Source organism: Adiantum capillus-veneris, chromosome 9, assembly GCF_014529385.1.
Source record: "Adiantum capillus-veneris isolate H3 chromosome 9, ASM1452938v2, whole genome shotgun sequence".
NCBI lineage: Eukaryota > Viridiplantae > Streptophyta > Polypodiopsida > Polypodiales > Pteridaceae > Adiantum > Adiantum capillus-veneris.
This window is the reverse complement of record NC_140939.1, coordinates 70,693,171-70,709,653: the sequence shown is the minus strand read 5'-3', so window position 1 is coordinate 70,709,653 and position 16,483 is coordinate 70,693,171. Positions and strand designations below refer to the sequence as shown.

At 43.5% G+C, this 16,483-nt stretch overlaps 1 protein-coding gene across 1 annotated transcript; it reads right to left on the bottom strand.

Annotated features, from left to right (window-relative positions):
- Positions 1-8,226: 8,226 nt before the first annotated feature.
- LOC147450654 (pentatricopeptide repeat-containing protein At4g39530-like) lies at positions 8,227-12,489 on the bottom strand. Its single transcript, XM_086519795.1, has one exon. It carries the CDS (start codon positions 12,106-12,108, stop codon positions 8,836-8,838), a length of 3,273 nt encoding a protein of 1,090 aa, XP_086375921.1. The 5' UTR covers positions 12,109-12,489; the 3' UTR covers positions 8,227-8,835.
- Positions 12,490-16,483: the final 3,994 nt, after the last annotated feature.

The window sequence follows — 16,483 nt, the reverse complement described above, 5'->3', positions numbered from 1 at the left end:
GAGGAGAGATGGTTACATCTCAATATGGGTCCAAAAGGAGGTAGTCTATCAAAGAGCAACCTGCATCTAATGGAGCTTAAAAGACCTTAGGATTAGCTTCAATGAATACCTCCAATAGTTAGTGTTAAAAGTCCTTTGACCTTAGGAAAGCTAGGGATGAGCTTGAGGTGGGAACCCGACCTAAGCTTGAGGTGCTTGTCGTGCTTGATGACTAAGGTGCTTGAGGTGCTTGTCATGCTTGATGACTAGGTTACTTGAGGTGCTTGTCATACTTAATGAGGAAGGTGCTTGAGAAGCTTCCCATGCATGGGGGGTAAGGTGCTTGAGTCAAAAAGAGACCCTACAAACTTAATGAGGAAGGTGCTTGAGTAAAAAAGAGACCCTACAAAGGAGGGGGAAAGTCCCAAAGTTAGGGGAATCTTTGACTTAACCTCCCACTCACCCAAAGGGCACCCCTTTTCTCAAGGGGCACATGGGACACATGTCAGACTCTCCCTATGCTTAGCCACATGGTGTGCTTGAATGCTATTGGTTGGACTAAAGAGGGGTCAAATGAGCTTGAAGCATGTGAAAAGGTTAGAGCTCGCCCCAAGCAAGCAAGGGGGGTATACACCACACACACACACGCACTCATTTTGTGGATTCATTCTCACTTGGTGAAAAGAGAGGAACTCCATCTCCTTCTCCAAGCTTGTGAGAAGTGAGAACCTACACCAATACTCTTGGCTATGGAATGCAAATCCAACCAAGAGCCATGCTTCAATGCTTAAGCTTGCCATCTTCTCCATCTTCATTACTATGCTATTATGTATGCTATCTCTTCTTCCCTATCCTCATTCCCCGCTATCTCTCTCCACCTTCGAAGGTGTTTGAGGCCTTGGGTTGAGGCTTGGGATAATTAATGCTTTCTACAAAGTTTATGTTATGCCTGTGATGCATGAAGCTTTCCATCTTCATTGCATCACCTAGGTCACAAGGAACACAAAGATTGTATTTTACCAAGTCTCTCTTGATGGGAGAAACTATAATGCAAATGCCTATTGAAGACGGGACCGGCTCCGTATGATTTCGGTCCTCAATTGTTGTCATGTTCTCTAAACTCTCTCTCTTGCAAAAGTATTGTTCATGCCAAGTTAATCAAGTACCATGTTTATGTTGCTACCATCAATTAAGTTCACCCGCTATGCTCACAAAGTAATCTCACAAAAATGCTTCATCTAATTTCCTTGGGATGTTTCATCACCTGTAATGGTTCCCTCTTGAGGACTACAAACATACACAAAACATTAATTACTTGAAATCACTTAAATGGCATATATGCCTACATCATAAGTTAACATTGGAAATTTACTTACCATCATTGAACACATCTGCATATCCAACATTGGGGCTAGTGAGAATATTGTTGTCTGGTTCTCCTTAGTTCTATGAAGATGAGAGGAGAAGGGAAAAAATAGATAGGAGGCAGAAAGTTCTATGAAGATGTGTGTGTGTGTGTGTGTGTGTGTGTGTGTGTGTGTGTGAGAGAGAGAGAGAGAGAGAGAGAGAGAGAGAGAGAGAGAGAGTCCCTCCATGACCCCATGACTCCAATAACCGAAAAAAAGGCCTCATTTGAACGGATAATAATTGTTTATGGACATTTTAATTTGAACACAGAAATTGTCTTGGGTTTTCAACATATGCTAACAAGCACTACTACCTAGCATTGTCTCGGACATCATTTTCAGACACACGTTAAAGTGCTTTCACCCAACTGCCTCTTTCAATGTTTGTGGAAAGTACTCCCCCCACTCATCTTCATCTATATCTTTAGTTCTACATATTGTTCAAATGCTTGAATATGAACATCAAGATCGTCCTTCTTTTCACATTTGAATAATGGGAAGGAGATTTTCATATTATTAGAATGCTCAATGTGACCGTTTCTAGATTTATGATTTGGTTTCTTAACTTTGGGTCTTCTTTTACTGTAGTGGTCTATATCAGCATCCAGTCAGTCTGTTTCAGTCTCACACACTGTATCCCCAGCTTTTTTCTCGGATGGTTTATGCCATGATGGATGAATATACGTTTACTGCCCTCACTCTCTTAGTGTGTTTTTGGCTTCGCTAGAATCCATGGGATCAGTTACTCTGTTCAGCCTATTCTGCATGCCTTCTCCTGGAATGAGTTGAGTGTTGGAAATCCCTCAATTTGGTATCTTTTCTTGGCCTTTGGGACACATCCTTCTCATTTCCAGGTTCTTTTTCAGTTCTAGAGCCTCGCTTTGATTCCTCCTAGATTGGACTGACATGGGTTGGATCATCCATGAATCGGGTAGCTGGCCTTCAACCTCGTGCAACTCTTTTGGGTGGCATCTGCTGGCTCTAACAACATTTGGGAGATAGTTCTCTATCTAGAGCAACTTAGCTCAAGCAATCGTGATCGCCAAAATGGAATGAGTTGGACACTTTTAGACAGCTGCTCTAGGTTGGTAGTTAGAGTTAGTTCAGACCAGGCATGAGACCTTAAATCAGACAAGACAGTAACTGAAAGACAAGATGATTGGAACTGGGAAAGATTGACACTGAAAGTGAGAACATAAACTGGAATTGTACTATTCAGATCAGACAATTGTATACAAGTGTAGTCAGTGAGACAAGTAAGTCTTCCGCTTAATGAGAATTACAAAGTATGAACAGCTCTTGGCTAAGAATGTATAGTAACACTAGAATTTGGATTGGGGAATTGGGGATCTAGTCCTCAAAAATGAAGTAGTGAGCCCTATTTATAGCTCTCTGACTGACTGTTCTCTAGGTTGGTTACTTCAGTAAATGATTTTGGTAATTACCACCTTAGGCACCCCAATCTGGCAGCCGTTCCCACCATTTACAAGCACTCTTCCCTACTTTTAAAAGCATTCATTGCTCTTATATGCTCCAAAGTCCCATTGAAATCTTGCTTTTGCTCCTCTCTCTCTCTCTCTCTCTCTCTCTCTCTCTCTCTCTCTCTCTCTCTCTCTCTCTCTCTCTTTGGGAGATCGGAGGTGGTGAGACTCTCACTTGTGGTGAATATAATAAAATCTCAAATGTCTGCCTAACCTTGTTCTTCTTTAAGGCTTCTATCTATCTATTCTTACATTACAGAGGTAGGAGTGAGTCTGCACGTGGCTGCAAATGCATGCAATCACCAATGAGCTAGCAGCTCACTTGCCATCTGCTCAGGCAACCCACTTGCCAAGCTAGCAAAGTTGTAAATATATTAGCAACCCAATCACCATCCCAACATTGGCAATACACAATCACCAGTACACATTGAGGTGGTTTCCTTGGCTGCCCGCACATCAAGGGAATTTTTTCCAACCAGTACCTATATTTATTTTGAAAAGGCAAAAGTGAGCCTACACGTGGCTACAAATGCATGCAGTCACCCAAAAGTGAGCAGCAACAGTGACTGCAAAAGTGAGCCTACATGTGGATGCAAATGCATGCAGTCACCCAAAAGCTAGCAGCACACTTGCCTTAGCTTACCCGCACATCAAGGGAATTTTGTCCACACAGTATCTATATTTATATTGAAAAGGCCGAAGTGAGCGTACACGTGGCTGCAAATGCATGCAGTCACCCAGGAGCTAGCAACACACTCGCCATTTGCTCAAGCAGCCACTTGCCACACCAACAAAGTTGCAAATATATTAGCAACCTAATCACCATGCCATCGCTAGCAACGCACAATCACCGCTACACATTGAGGTGGTTTCCTTGGCCGCCTGCACATCTAGGCGGTTGCCTTGGCTACCCGCACATCAAGGGAATTTTGCCTACACCATATGGATCCCGCTATCTACTCACTAAACGGCTAACATGCACTCTCACGGCCATGACAAGGCTAGCACTCAATGCAAGCCTTCAATTGTAGACTCCCACTCCAAAGCTCCTTGAAGTGCGGGAGTGTGAGGAACAGGTCTTGGAGTAAAACACCAAGCCCCTCCTCTCTCCACTCCTCTATGACCCTCCACTTTGCTCCTCTCTCTCTCTCTCTCAGACACTGCAAGCATTCCGGCTCCAAGGTCTCCATTGCAACGCCATCTCTAGGGACATCATCAGTAAGACTTATAAGCACCATGCAGGTCATCTACTAACCTGTGTGTGTGTGTGTGTGTGTGTGTGTGCACACGTGTGTGTGTGTGTGTGTGTGAGTGAGTGTGTGTGTGTGTGTGTGTGTGTGTGTGTGTGTGTGTGTGTGTGTGTGTGTGTGTGAGAGAGAGAGAGAGAGAGAGAGAGAGAGAGAGACCAATTTCTGTCTCGAAGGTGGGCAACCCTTAAACGATGGGTTGTAGCCTTGAGCAAAGATGTGGCATTTAAGCCTCTGAAGCAACACACAAAACTCCTTGGGCAGATGCCTCGGAACAGTAGGCAAACTCCCTTGCGGATGGGTGCATGGCCATCTTCCACAGCCCTGCGCTTACACCTAAAGCTCACCAAATACGTCCAGCATGCTATTGTAACATGGTGACAACACGATGCCCAAGTTTCCCCCCTCTTTCTAGCCCCTTAGCATAGTGAACGCCTTGCAAAAAAATTAGTCCCTTGGGATCTTAGCATATGTTTTTAGAGAACGCGCTCAACTACCTGCACGCCTTGAAGGTGGCACAATATGATGCAACCTCAACCATTCCATGCCAGCATCCCTATGCTCTTACGGTTCTTTCAACTCGTCTCTCTCCAAATGTGTGCTATCATAGCATCAAGGCCATTTGTTGCAACCCTATTTCAAATGAATACCATCACCAGAATCAAGCCTTGGAGCTACCCATGCATCTCTGCCACTATAAGTATTTGCAAACTAACTACCATCACTTGATTTAACTACAATACTATTAAGGCGCATAGATCTCTGTAATCACCAATGACTTTTCTAATGCTTGCAAGATCTGCAATGTGGTATGTGCTTAATGTGTCGGTATAAATCATGTTTATATTTTCCTTTATGACAACTTCCTTCATAGGCACACCTTGGAACTACACATACCTAATATGAGCACTGTAATTAGAAAGTTGGAATTACAATCTAGCACATTCAATTTTAGCTATTAAGAACATTATGGCTAGCGAGTGGCAAGCAACAAAGAAACACATCACTCAGTTTTGGACCTACAAAAAGAAACAAGAACATCACGCAAGCAATGGCAGAGTCCAAAGTGAGCTAGAAATGCATGTTAGGGTTAGGATAGAGACAGGGACATAACACAACCAAACAAAGAGAGTAAAAAATTAACATCACATTTAAGGGCAGCATCGGAGGGGACATGGAGGAGTGTCCTTGAGGCTTTCATTGCACAAATAGGGGAGAGAGAGAGAGACCCACGCCTTTTGCCTTCTCTAAATGTCAAGAGCTTAAACAATCATGTGCAGTGAATGGGCATGTTGATAAGAGCGAGTGACAGACGGATCGCGCAAGCTAGTCTTATAGAAACAATGGTCGAAAAAAAGCTTTTTTCCAAGAACTTGGCAAACATACACATGAGAAATATTAGAGGCGAATTGACTATATTGAGGGTTTTACACTAAATTTCTCTAAATTTGGTAGTTTTTTGCACCTTCAATTTGAGGTAAATTGCAAAATTTGTAGGTGGGATTAGACTAGACCTAGGTTTCTGTCGAGCAGTGCTTAGAAAGCCAACAAGCATGGTGGCAAAAACAAGGAAAGCAAATACAAACTCCAATCATTTCCAAAACCTTGAACAAGGACAAGGAAAAAGAAATACAAAGGGGTTCATAATGAACTCTACAATTGCTGTGTTGCTTGAACAAACAACCCATACATTCCATCATCTCAAGCGGGATGAGCTGGCCTTAGGGTTGTGAGGAGCTCGCGCATCAGGGTACCTACAGCCTGCGAGGCTCTCGTAAAAAGTACTTTGCCATTCCCCCCTTTCACCCTCAATATGGCCATCAACCCATAAGTTGATTGCCTTGCACCCAAGGTTTCGTAGCTGATCTCCAGCATTGAGATTAGATGTGCCAAGTCGCACAGTAGTGTACTCCTGCTTTAAATCAGTGTTTAGTCGATATCGTTTTGACTTGTTAGTAATGTCTTGCAGTGATAGGGGATTGAATGACATTTGTGTTAGTTAATCAAGCAAATTAGAGAGAATGTGTAATGGTGACTGCTACAAGCAGGTGAAGGTGGCTACGAAGGAAAGAAGTGGAGAGTACTCAGAGATAGAAGAAAATGATTATGTTGTGGAGGGAAGAAAGAGGGGGAGTGCAACTTAATCTCCTTTGAGTTCAAATTGTTGATCATGAGTGTAAAGAGAGAAATGATGTTGCACACAGAGGTAATGGAGTTTTCCATTGCTCTCAGTTGGAGCTAGAGTGGGAGAAGCATGAGAGAGAGAGAGAGAGAGAGAGAGAGAGAGAGAGAGAGAGGGTGGGAGATAGAAAGACAATAAAGGAAGAGAGTGGGAGAGAGGGCAGATCTGCAACCTTCGAGGATTTGCACTTTGTCAGAAAGAGACAACAAAGAATGTTCCTTAATGATTGGGAGGAGATAAGACAAGAGAAAAAGGGGGAGAAAAGAAAGAGAGAGAATTGCCTTGCGTTTTAGAGAGAATACAGTGAAAGAATGTGAGAAATCAATTGTTTTGACCGGGGGGGGGGGGGAGAGCGGGGGGGGGGACCGAAAAGTGCGTCCTTTAATGAGTTCTAAGTAAGAGAGTGTGTTTTATATGTTAGAGAGAGAAGAGGGGTGGAAAAAAGACATTTTAAATTTCATTTATCTACCTCTCTCTTGGGTTACTAAATAGATTATTTTCAAATACAAAATATGGAAATGGCTTTTTTTTAAAATCTCAGCATAGGCCTTTTTGCCCTCTCTTTTAGGTTTGGTCAAACTTGGCTTAAGCTTTAAACATTCCCTTAAACTGTCAAATAAAGAGGCCCTCCTATAGCACATTCACTTCCTAATGTTCCTCAACTCCCAACCTTTCCTCTTCGCAAATTCCCCACATCAATCACCTCAAGTTAAGCAAAAGCGGATTTGAACTATGGTGGCCGGGTGGGGGAGAGGACATGCATGCTTTAACTATCAAGTCAGGCCACATTCAATGCTGAAATTAACACCATATTAGTATTAAAAAAAACAATCAGCAGGGCATGTCTGTAACAGAGGCATGTGCACTTCTCAACTGTCGCGCCTCTCCTCCTGGCCTTGCACTCACCACCTGTGCACGCTTGTGCACTCCTTAACTGTTGCGTCCTTGCTCTCGCCACCTGCGTCCATCCTGCTATTCAACCGCATCTTTCGTGATTCGGATTAATAACTCTTTCTTAAAATGTGTGCAACATCCTCACATCATCATTGTCCCAAGAATAGGAAGATGTGTGTAAACTTAGTTCTTAAATAGAAGCAGCTCTAAAATATCAAAGCTAACTACCTTAGGACATAGCCCATATCTTGGTCGTCTTTGTATGAAGTCACAAGGGTATAGGCGAAGTAAGATTAATCATTGTATGTACACAAAGAAAGCTATAGATGGTACTTTCCTGAGCTTATCCTATATGTCCAAAGTACGCTTATCGATAGTCTTGAGGTAGATGCATTGAAGGAAAAATTTACATGAAAAATCTCACATAAAGAATTTGGGTGATGCAAACTATATTCTTGGCATGCGCATTATGTGGGTTGGCCAAAGAAGGTTCTTTACTTATCACAAAAAAGAATACTCTCAGGATAATGAAGCGTTTCACTATGGGTAGGGTGGGGAAGCCAATTTCAATTGCATTGCCTCTAAGACAATTGTCCCAAATCTAAAATGAGGAAAGGATTGAGATGGCCAAGATTCCTTATGCATCTGCTTGCGTCCTTTGATTTATGCCATGATTGGGACTCATGGTGACATTGCATTTGCTTGTGGAGTCATTAGTAAGATATAAGGCGAATCCTAGCAATAAGCATTTGGATGTAGTGAAGGGTGTGATGAGATATTTGAATTGTACCAAAGAGTTGTACAATTGCATTATTATGACCCACGCCCAACTTTCGTTAAAGTTAAGAAGGATCATTTTCCTATCCAATTACAACTCCGTTATAGGATATTTTGAAAAGAATCTTTTTTCCTATTTTAACATTATTTTCCTTAAATTTTAGGTGGGGACTTCCCTTTTTCACTTGCTCTTACCAGCATTATTGAGTTCTCAAGTAGCACGACTGTAAGTTAAGACACTTTTTCCAAATACGCCGGGCAAATTAAGATTCATCGATGATTATTCCAGTAAACAATGAGCCAATTTGAAAACCAATCTTTCTTTTTTGAAAGAACTGTTTCACCCTAAACTTTTGAAACATCTGCTTTGGCCTAATAAAACCAGCCTCAAGAGGGAAAAGGGAGAAAGGCGTACAAATTTGCTGCTTGTGTATTTTTAGTTTGTGAAAGGGTGCCTCTCTCTAACGGGCTTATGTCACCTTTTTTTCTTTCAGAAGGCCCAGGTGAGGCTTCACCTTGTTTTTCCTTATCAACAGATACCTGACTCTCTGAAGCAGAAAACTTCAACAACATTGTCAAACTCTAGAGTATACGAATATGGTACCCATCTGGAAAATACAATCCTTTGTACCATACTCTGAGGTGCCAACCAGTTACTTTTGTCCATTAGAAGTTGCACTACAGCTGCCAAAACTCGTCATTTGCAAGATACCAACAGGAGACATAGCCAGTATGACTCCAATAAGTGTTGAAAGAAAAAAAAATTGGTCTGCTTGGTGGGCAAGCTGCATGAATGCACACCGACACTCTGGGTAATCCTGAAACTGGACATCTTTGTTGCATATGCCTGGTTTGATGAACCATCACCTTCATTGCTGCAAAGATTCTGCTCCTCTTACCACAAAGCAATCCATCTCTGTGGTCTCACTTGATTTCTGCCGGGACTCCATGCGCATTGCATGAATTTCCATGGCCTCTGCCCACATTTGTGCCTCTGAATAAATGTTATACATCATAACAAAAGCCCCTGTATTCATCTCCTCTAACTTCACCGCACTGTTAAAGGACTGCCTTCCAAGCTCTACATCCCCCCACTTTCGGCAAGCACTCAAGATCGCACTCCAAACCACAAAATCAGGCTCTAAAGGCATTTTTTTGACAGCTACAACAGCCTCATCAAGTTGGCCTGCTCTACCAAAGAGGTCAATCAGACAGGTATGGTGCTTGATGGTTGGGCTGATGCCAAATTCCTCGATCATAGCTTCGAAGCAGTCACAACCCTCATTCACAAGACCCGCATGACTGCATACAGTAAGAAGATTGAGGAAACTAAATCCATCTGGTAGAATATCATCTTGTCTCATTCTGTGATATAGGCGAAACACGAGGTCACTCTCCCCTTGCCGGGCATAACCCAAGCAGAGTGCATTCCATGATGCAAGATCCCTAAATGCCATGACATCGAAGACTTCTTGAGCATCTGCCATGCTCCCACACCTGCCATACATATCAATAACGGCATTCATGAGAACTCCTTCCTTAATCTCCTGCCCACCTCTGTAAATCATCACATGAAGTTTCCTCCCAACTTGAAGGGCGGCTGGATCACCACATGCTTTGAAAATGTTAGCAAAGATTGCACTATCTGGTGATATCCCTTGCTCTTGCATTTGTGTGAAGAACTTAAAAGCTGCCTCATACTCCCCCTTTTGAGCATAAGCCAAAACTACAGCATTCCACAGAACCAAATCAGGAGAGAGACCTTCCTGCTGCAATTGTTCAAAACATGACAGTACTTCCTCACAAGAACCATGCTCTGCATAGCCCGAGATAAGTGCAGTCCATGAGATTAAATCCCGAACATTTCGTTGAAGCATCAACTCGTGCGCCTCTTTGAGGAACCCACACTTGGAATACATATCCACCACAGAGCTGCAAATGAAGGGGCTTTTCTCATAGCCTTTCTTTGAGATCTCCGAATGCATTTCTTGGCCATATTGTATGTCACCAAGAAGACTACAAGCTCTTAGTCCAGCCACATAAGTGAAGCAATTTGGTGAGACACCATCTGCAAACATCTTCCGAAAGCAGTTCAACGCCTCCCTTCCAAACCCGAAGTCTGCATAGCCACCAATTAGAGCAGTCCAAGAAACAACATCCCTATTAGAAATCGTCTCAAAAACTTCTTTCGCTTCAGAGAGTATGCCACATTTGGAGTAAAGCACCACCAAGCTACTGGCAACTTGAGACTCTGACTCAAGCCCATCCTTTGCAATCTCAGCATGTATTTCTTGGCATTTTTCAAATGCCCCAGGATCACCACACGCCTTCAAGACATAGATGTACGTAAGAGCATCTGGAGACACCCCCTGTTGCAGTATACTTCTAAAACAACCCCATACTTCCTCGTCGAGCCGCCGTTCGGCATACCCTGCAATAAGCACATTCCAAGAAACTACATCATGAACTCCTCGCTCATCAAACGTTTTCTGAGATTCTTTCAGCCAGCCACATTTACCATACATATCAATTAGTGTATTTCCAACCTGAATATTGCTTTCCAAGCCAAAAAGGATTATGTCATTATGTAATTGAAAGCCTCCATTGATGACTCCCGCAGAGCCACAAGCCTTTAACCCACATATGAATGTAATATAACTGGGTATCACACCTTCCGATATCATCTGATTATAGAAAACCATTTCTCCATCTCCAAGCCCATGCTCCGCATAAGCAGCAAAGATAGTGTTCCATGAGACTATATCTCGATTAGACAAATTGTCAAAGAGTAACAATGCTTCTGTAAGAAATCCCAGCTTGGAATACATATCTACTAAAGTATTGCCAACAACTACTTCGTTCTCATAACCCTTCTTCAATACCTCAGTATGCAATTCTTGACCTTTGTCAATGGCTTGTAAGCTACTACAAACTTTCAAGCTGCAAGAAAGAGTGACTGCATTTGGAGAAGTTCCCTCTCTTCGCATTTGCTCAAGCTGAAGAAGCCCTTGATTACCCAGCTTATTTTCGGAGTACCCTGCAACAAGTGAATTCCATGCTACTGCATCCGGAGATGACAACTTGTCAAACACAGCCTGGGCCTCTGCAAGACACCTACAAGTAGCATAAAAATATAATAAAGTATTTGCCACAAAAGGATTGTCATTCAAACCATTCGCAGTGGCTTCACAATGAATCTCTTGCCCTCTAGCAACAGCTTCCACGCTGCTACAGGCTTTCAATATTACAACATATGTTCCTGCATCTCGAGGTACGCCATCTGCTTGCATCTGTTGGAAGCATTTCAAGGCTTCCTCAGCAAAACCTTGCTCAGTGTATCCTGCGATCACAGCCGTCCATAGAACTGTGTCCCGCACTTTAAGCTCATCAAAAACCTCCTTTGCATCCTCAAGTGAGCCACACTTGGCATATAAATCTACCAAGATGCTGCCGACGAACTGGTCCATCTCATATCCTTCCTTCGCAACTTCAGCATGTAATTCTCTTCCTTTATCTATGCACTTAAGCTGCACACATGCTCTCAAAAGAGCAACAAATGTGAAACCATTCGGAAAAACACATTCTGACTGCATCCTTTCATACAAAATAAATGCAGTCGAAGTTTCCCCATTGTCAATGTGAGCTTGAATAAGAGACGTCCACGAGTACTCATTCTTATAGAGGAGCCTATCAAAGGCATGACATGCACATGGAAGGCTACCGCACACCACAAATGCAGGAATAAAGTAGTTTCCAAGAGCTTCAAAAATGGTATCATCATTGGAGATGATTCGATACAAGCGTCTCAAATGCTCTAAGCTTCTCTCTTGCTTGCACTTTAGCAAGATACAAAGGAAATTATCGTGGGAAGGAAGCTTGCCACCATCTTCCATGATGGAAAGAGCCTCTGGTAAGCCAAGCATCTTCCATTCAGTATATCTTTGAGGAAAAGGTCTGCCATTTTTCCTTTGTTCGCAGTTGAAGTCAGTCGTATTAGAAGAAGGTACACCCCCATCATCAAGCGTTTTATAATCTATAACTTCTGCTGCGTAAGTGTGGAACAATTTCTCGCATGGAAACAAGATTGAGATATCAACTGGCTTTACCTTTCTGAGCAATGCTGCCTTTGGGTGCGAAATCATCCTCTTGTGATTGTGTCATCTTCCAAGAATGAAGACCGTGGCCCCTTGTACATCGGTTCAGAGGGTTCTTGCGAAGCCTTCTGATGACCGACGAAATGGAGAAAAATGCGCAAGCAGAGATATTGGAACCCATACTAGCTGGCTCTGATATCCGGCATGTTTATGTGGAGGCATCATGCCCCTTTCAGCATACAACCTGCTTCTCAGCAGGTGCAAGCTTTGTTTCTCATCCACCTTCCAACTTAAATAGTCGATAGAGAATTCTTCAGGCACCCTAAAGCTCTGGCGATGGAAAACTCTGCGGAAGCTCTCCCTCCAGGCTTCTACGAATCATAGAAGCCTGGAGGTCAAGAAGGATGATTTCATACTCCACTTTATACTTAGGCTAGTTAGCCCCCGTCCTCGCCCCCCAGGGTAAAAGCCCCAATTATGGGACAGGTCCAAAATAAGGCCGCGAACTTGAGCCCAATATATTATTACGAGGCAAGACGAGCCCGCTTGGGTAGTTGGACAGGTCGCAATGACTTGTAATGCTTTCATTGGCAACTACGAAAGTTCAAGCCCTTCTTTTACTCTGTCCGCTTTCTCACCCAATGTGATTCCTGCTACAGGAGTACTACTATCTTGTAATCTCCTTCGCGATGCTTGAAATCTCAGTCGGGTCTGTCAACGCTTCTTCTGCAAGTAGTCCATCTCTTCAGCTACAGGTTGTGCCATTCTGCGCTCGAAAATTTACAGCATAGCTCCAGAATTCAATTGGACGGTTTTAGTGTCCTTAACTTGGGGCTTTTACCCTACGTGCTTGAAATCTCAGTCGGGTCTGTCAACGCTTCTTCTGCAAGTAGTCCATCTCTTCAGCTACAGGTTGTGCCATTCTGCGCTCGAAAATTTACAGCATAGCTCCAGAATTCAATTGGACGGTTTTAGTGTCCTTAACTTGGGGCTTTTACCCTACGTGACACGGGGCGGAGTAAGGGGATCAAACTCCAAGATGGGCGGGACCTTGGAAGTCAGATCGTCGCAGCAAGGGGGGCCGGAGGGGCAAGATTTTGGGCTTGAAGGTCATTTGCAACGTATATTTATGCAAGACCAAGTTTGATCGACGGAAAATTTAACCTCTACCATTGATCCCTTCACTTTGCCCATGTGGTATAGCGACGAGGCCCGCCCCCCTTTTCGTGACATAGGCAACGTGGGAGATCGCCTAGTAACCTGTACATCAGCCATGCCTATATGGAGAGTGTGGTAAGGCTTTCACCTTGGGACCATGAGGTTTTTTCCCTTGGGAGAATTGGACAGTCCATATTATCAAAGTGCAACGGAAAAGGGTGAATTGGGTGGTGATCTCGTTTGCAACCGTGAGCAAATCTCCTCCCGGGACTGTGGACAGCCAATGGATCATAAATCTATCACGACAGGTCTCCTCGTAGTCAACCTCCTATCGTAAACCGCCCACCAAAAGGGGTTGGGTGCACAAAAGGCAAGATGCCTCGGTGTGTAGGGTATTCTACCAGAGGAGAAGGGAAGCGATAGAGCAAGAGAGAGAGCTCGCAAGGGAATATACAAGAGAAAGAAAACGATGATGCATGCAAAAATGCTAGAGAGGAGAGGAAATGCCATATCTAGCTCTAGAGAGATAAAATCTAGAGAGAGAATATGGTCCAAAATGTTGGAACTCTACACATACAACATGCCATAAAGTACAAGGGGGGTTTTCCTATACACGCAAATGCTAAAAATTTCTTACTCAACGTGGAAACCCTACAATCCTAAAAATGGCCAACAAATGCTAATAAATGTGTAAACTCATTGAACAACATGCAACACATTTTTAGTAGCATAGATGCAGAACTCTAGAGATCCTTGCCCTGAAAAATCCTAGGAACAAGGATCCCGCCTCACGCCAGCCTATCAAGTGGGCAACGCTATGGAATGCACCGCTGAGAAAAGGTATGTCTATCTAAGATACGGACGAGTACAACCACAAAATAGCCCTCACTCCCTAAAGTGCTTCTAAGAGATATCGAAGCCACCAATGGGTAGTGGTAACGAAGCGAGCTCAACAGAGAGAGTTTTTTCTTTTCATTCCACCACCACTACCTCCCATTGCCACCTCTTACCACCCATAGCTATCACCACCCTAACTGTCAACCACTTACGGACACCCTATCACCTTTGACAGATGCCTTATCACTTTATTTGAGTCATGGACCGGGCTTGTCAGTCCTATAGGTGCGTAGGTGACCGCCAATGAGAGGCGCACCACTTATCTCATTTTTATATATATATTTTTTAATGAAGGACCACTGTGGGCGTCCATGTGTGAATGAGTCAGATTCATATAAAAGGTCCATTTTGACCTAAAATCCTCATTCTTGAGGTGCATGCTAAAGAAGTGTTCATGCTCTACCTCTACCTTCTTCTCCATCGTGTGCTCACGAGTGTGTGTGTATGTGTGTGTGTATGCTTGAGAGAGAGAGAGAGAGAGAGAGAGAGAGAGAGAGAGAGAGAGAGAGAGAGAGAGAGAGAGAGTGTAATCGAGCATTGCGGCGGCATCAGCGGCGACGAGGCGATTGAGCGCCGCGGCGGGGCTCCCTCTTCTTTGCGGCACGGAATCCTTCATGATGGCAAGCATAGAGCCGTGCACTCACACCATTGCCCCCTTTGAGCTTACTAGGACACTCTGGTTGTGTGCTTGCAGTCATTCATGGCTCGCACACAATGTTTAACAAGTTCCTAGCCTCCAACACCTGCGGTAGAAGCGCACATTTTTGGCACAGCTTCTAGGGATTTCCCTGTACTAAGCCTGAGGAGCACTCTGTGCTGCCTCGTGAAGCCATTCATTTCTGTCCTTTTCGGTTTTGTTTTGTTTTGATTAGATTTGTTAGTGCTGCAATGTGCAGCTTTGTGCGAGTTTTGATTAGATATGTTAGTGCTGCAATGTGCAACTTTTTGCAGGTTTTGTTAGATCTGTTTAAGCGCTATAATGTCCAGGTTTGAGCATGTTTGTTAGTGTTAGTTGCTCTGTAATGTGCAGGTTTTTTGAAGTGGGCAGTGTTGAGTAGGTTGTTAGTTCTGTTAGTGTTGCAATGTGCAATGTTAATTAGTTATCCTAGGCGTATTAATTAGTGTTGTAGTGTGCAGTGTAGCTAGTTCTGACACAGCTGTAAGGTGCAATTGTGCACGTTAGGCAGGCTCTGTGCACATGAAAAACTTTTTGTTGATAAGGTTGTGCTTCGTGGGCCTACCTAACCTTATCAACAAAAAGTTTTTTTTTGAAAAAAAATGGTTTTAAAAATAAATACATAAAACATAAAAAGAAATCAAAAAGAAAAGGAAAACGAAAAAAAGCTTATATTAAAAGAAAGGAATCGGGATCATTCCCTAAGCCCAGGCCCTCAGTCTTATGATATAGTATAGACACTACTATATATATATATATATATATATATATAGACTACCCCCTCAAGAGGAAGGAAGGGCATGTGAGATAAGTCCTTCAAGTCCTCCACCCTTCCCTTCACACTTACACCCTTGGACTTACTAATTTTAGCATTCTTTCCGACTAGAAAAAGATTTTTTTAGGATTGTGAGGGCCTCAAGTAACTGAATCGGAGGCTGTAAAGCACGGCACATCCCTCTACCCAAGACCCTCGTTTTGAGCTATTATGTGCCATATTCCGTGGCTTGGTAAAAAAAAAAAAGACCAAAAAACGAAAAAATTAAGAGTAAATTTGGGTTGCAAAACACCCAAAAAACCTAGGTGAGCGGCCTTCACGGGCACTCACCAACACTTCTAGGGTGTTGAGGTCACATTTGAAGTGTGCGAGCGAGAGAGCGTGCGTGTGTGTGTGTGTGTGTGTGTGTGTGTGTGTGTGTGTGTGTGTGTGTGTGTGTGTGCAGCGATGGAGAAGAGAGGAGACCTTGTGTTTGCAGGGGCTAAAACTCACTCTCTACATGTGAGCCTCCTTATTCTATTATGTACATAATGAATAAGTATAGTGGGCGGGCACCTGGCCTAACTGGCCACATGGGACTTTACCCCAACAACCTCCCACGTAAAGGCCAATGTGGCCGTGAGAGAGAAAAGAAAACCGTACAAAACCTGTACAAGGCCATCACAAGTATGACCTCAGCCAACGCCCACTGGCTCACTGAATCTGTGTGCATCCAGCTCTAATTGTAGAGGAAGTATAGAGCGATCAACACCATACTCCTCACCAAAGCCGCACACATCCTGCAGGTATCTCACCATACGCTGCAAAGTATCCCTATGCTCAAGGCCAACGTCAGTCACTGCACGACTAACTGCTCCCACTGCAAATGCACCTACTGCAAATGCAATCTCGGGTCTCGAGATGAGTATCTCGTACAT

What these genes read in the sequence shown, in the direction of transcription:
- LOC147450654 (XM_086519795.1), bottom strand. Translation starts at nt 12,108, where the DNA reads ATGATTTCGCACCCAAAGGCAGCATTGCTCAGAAAGGTAAAGCCAGTT.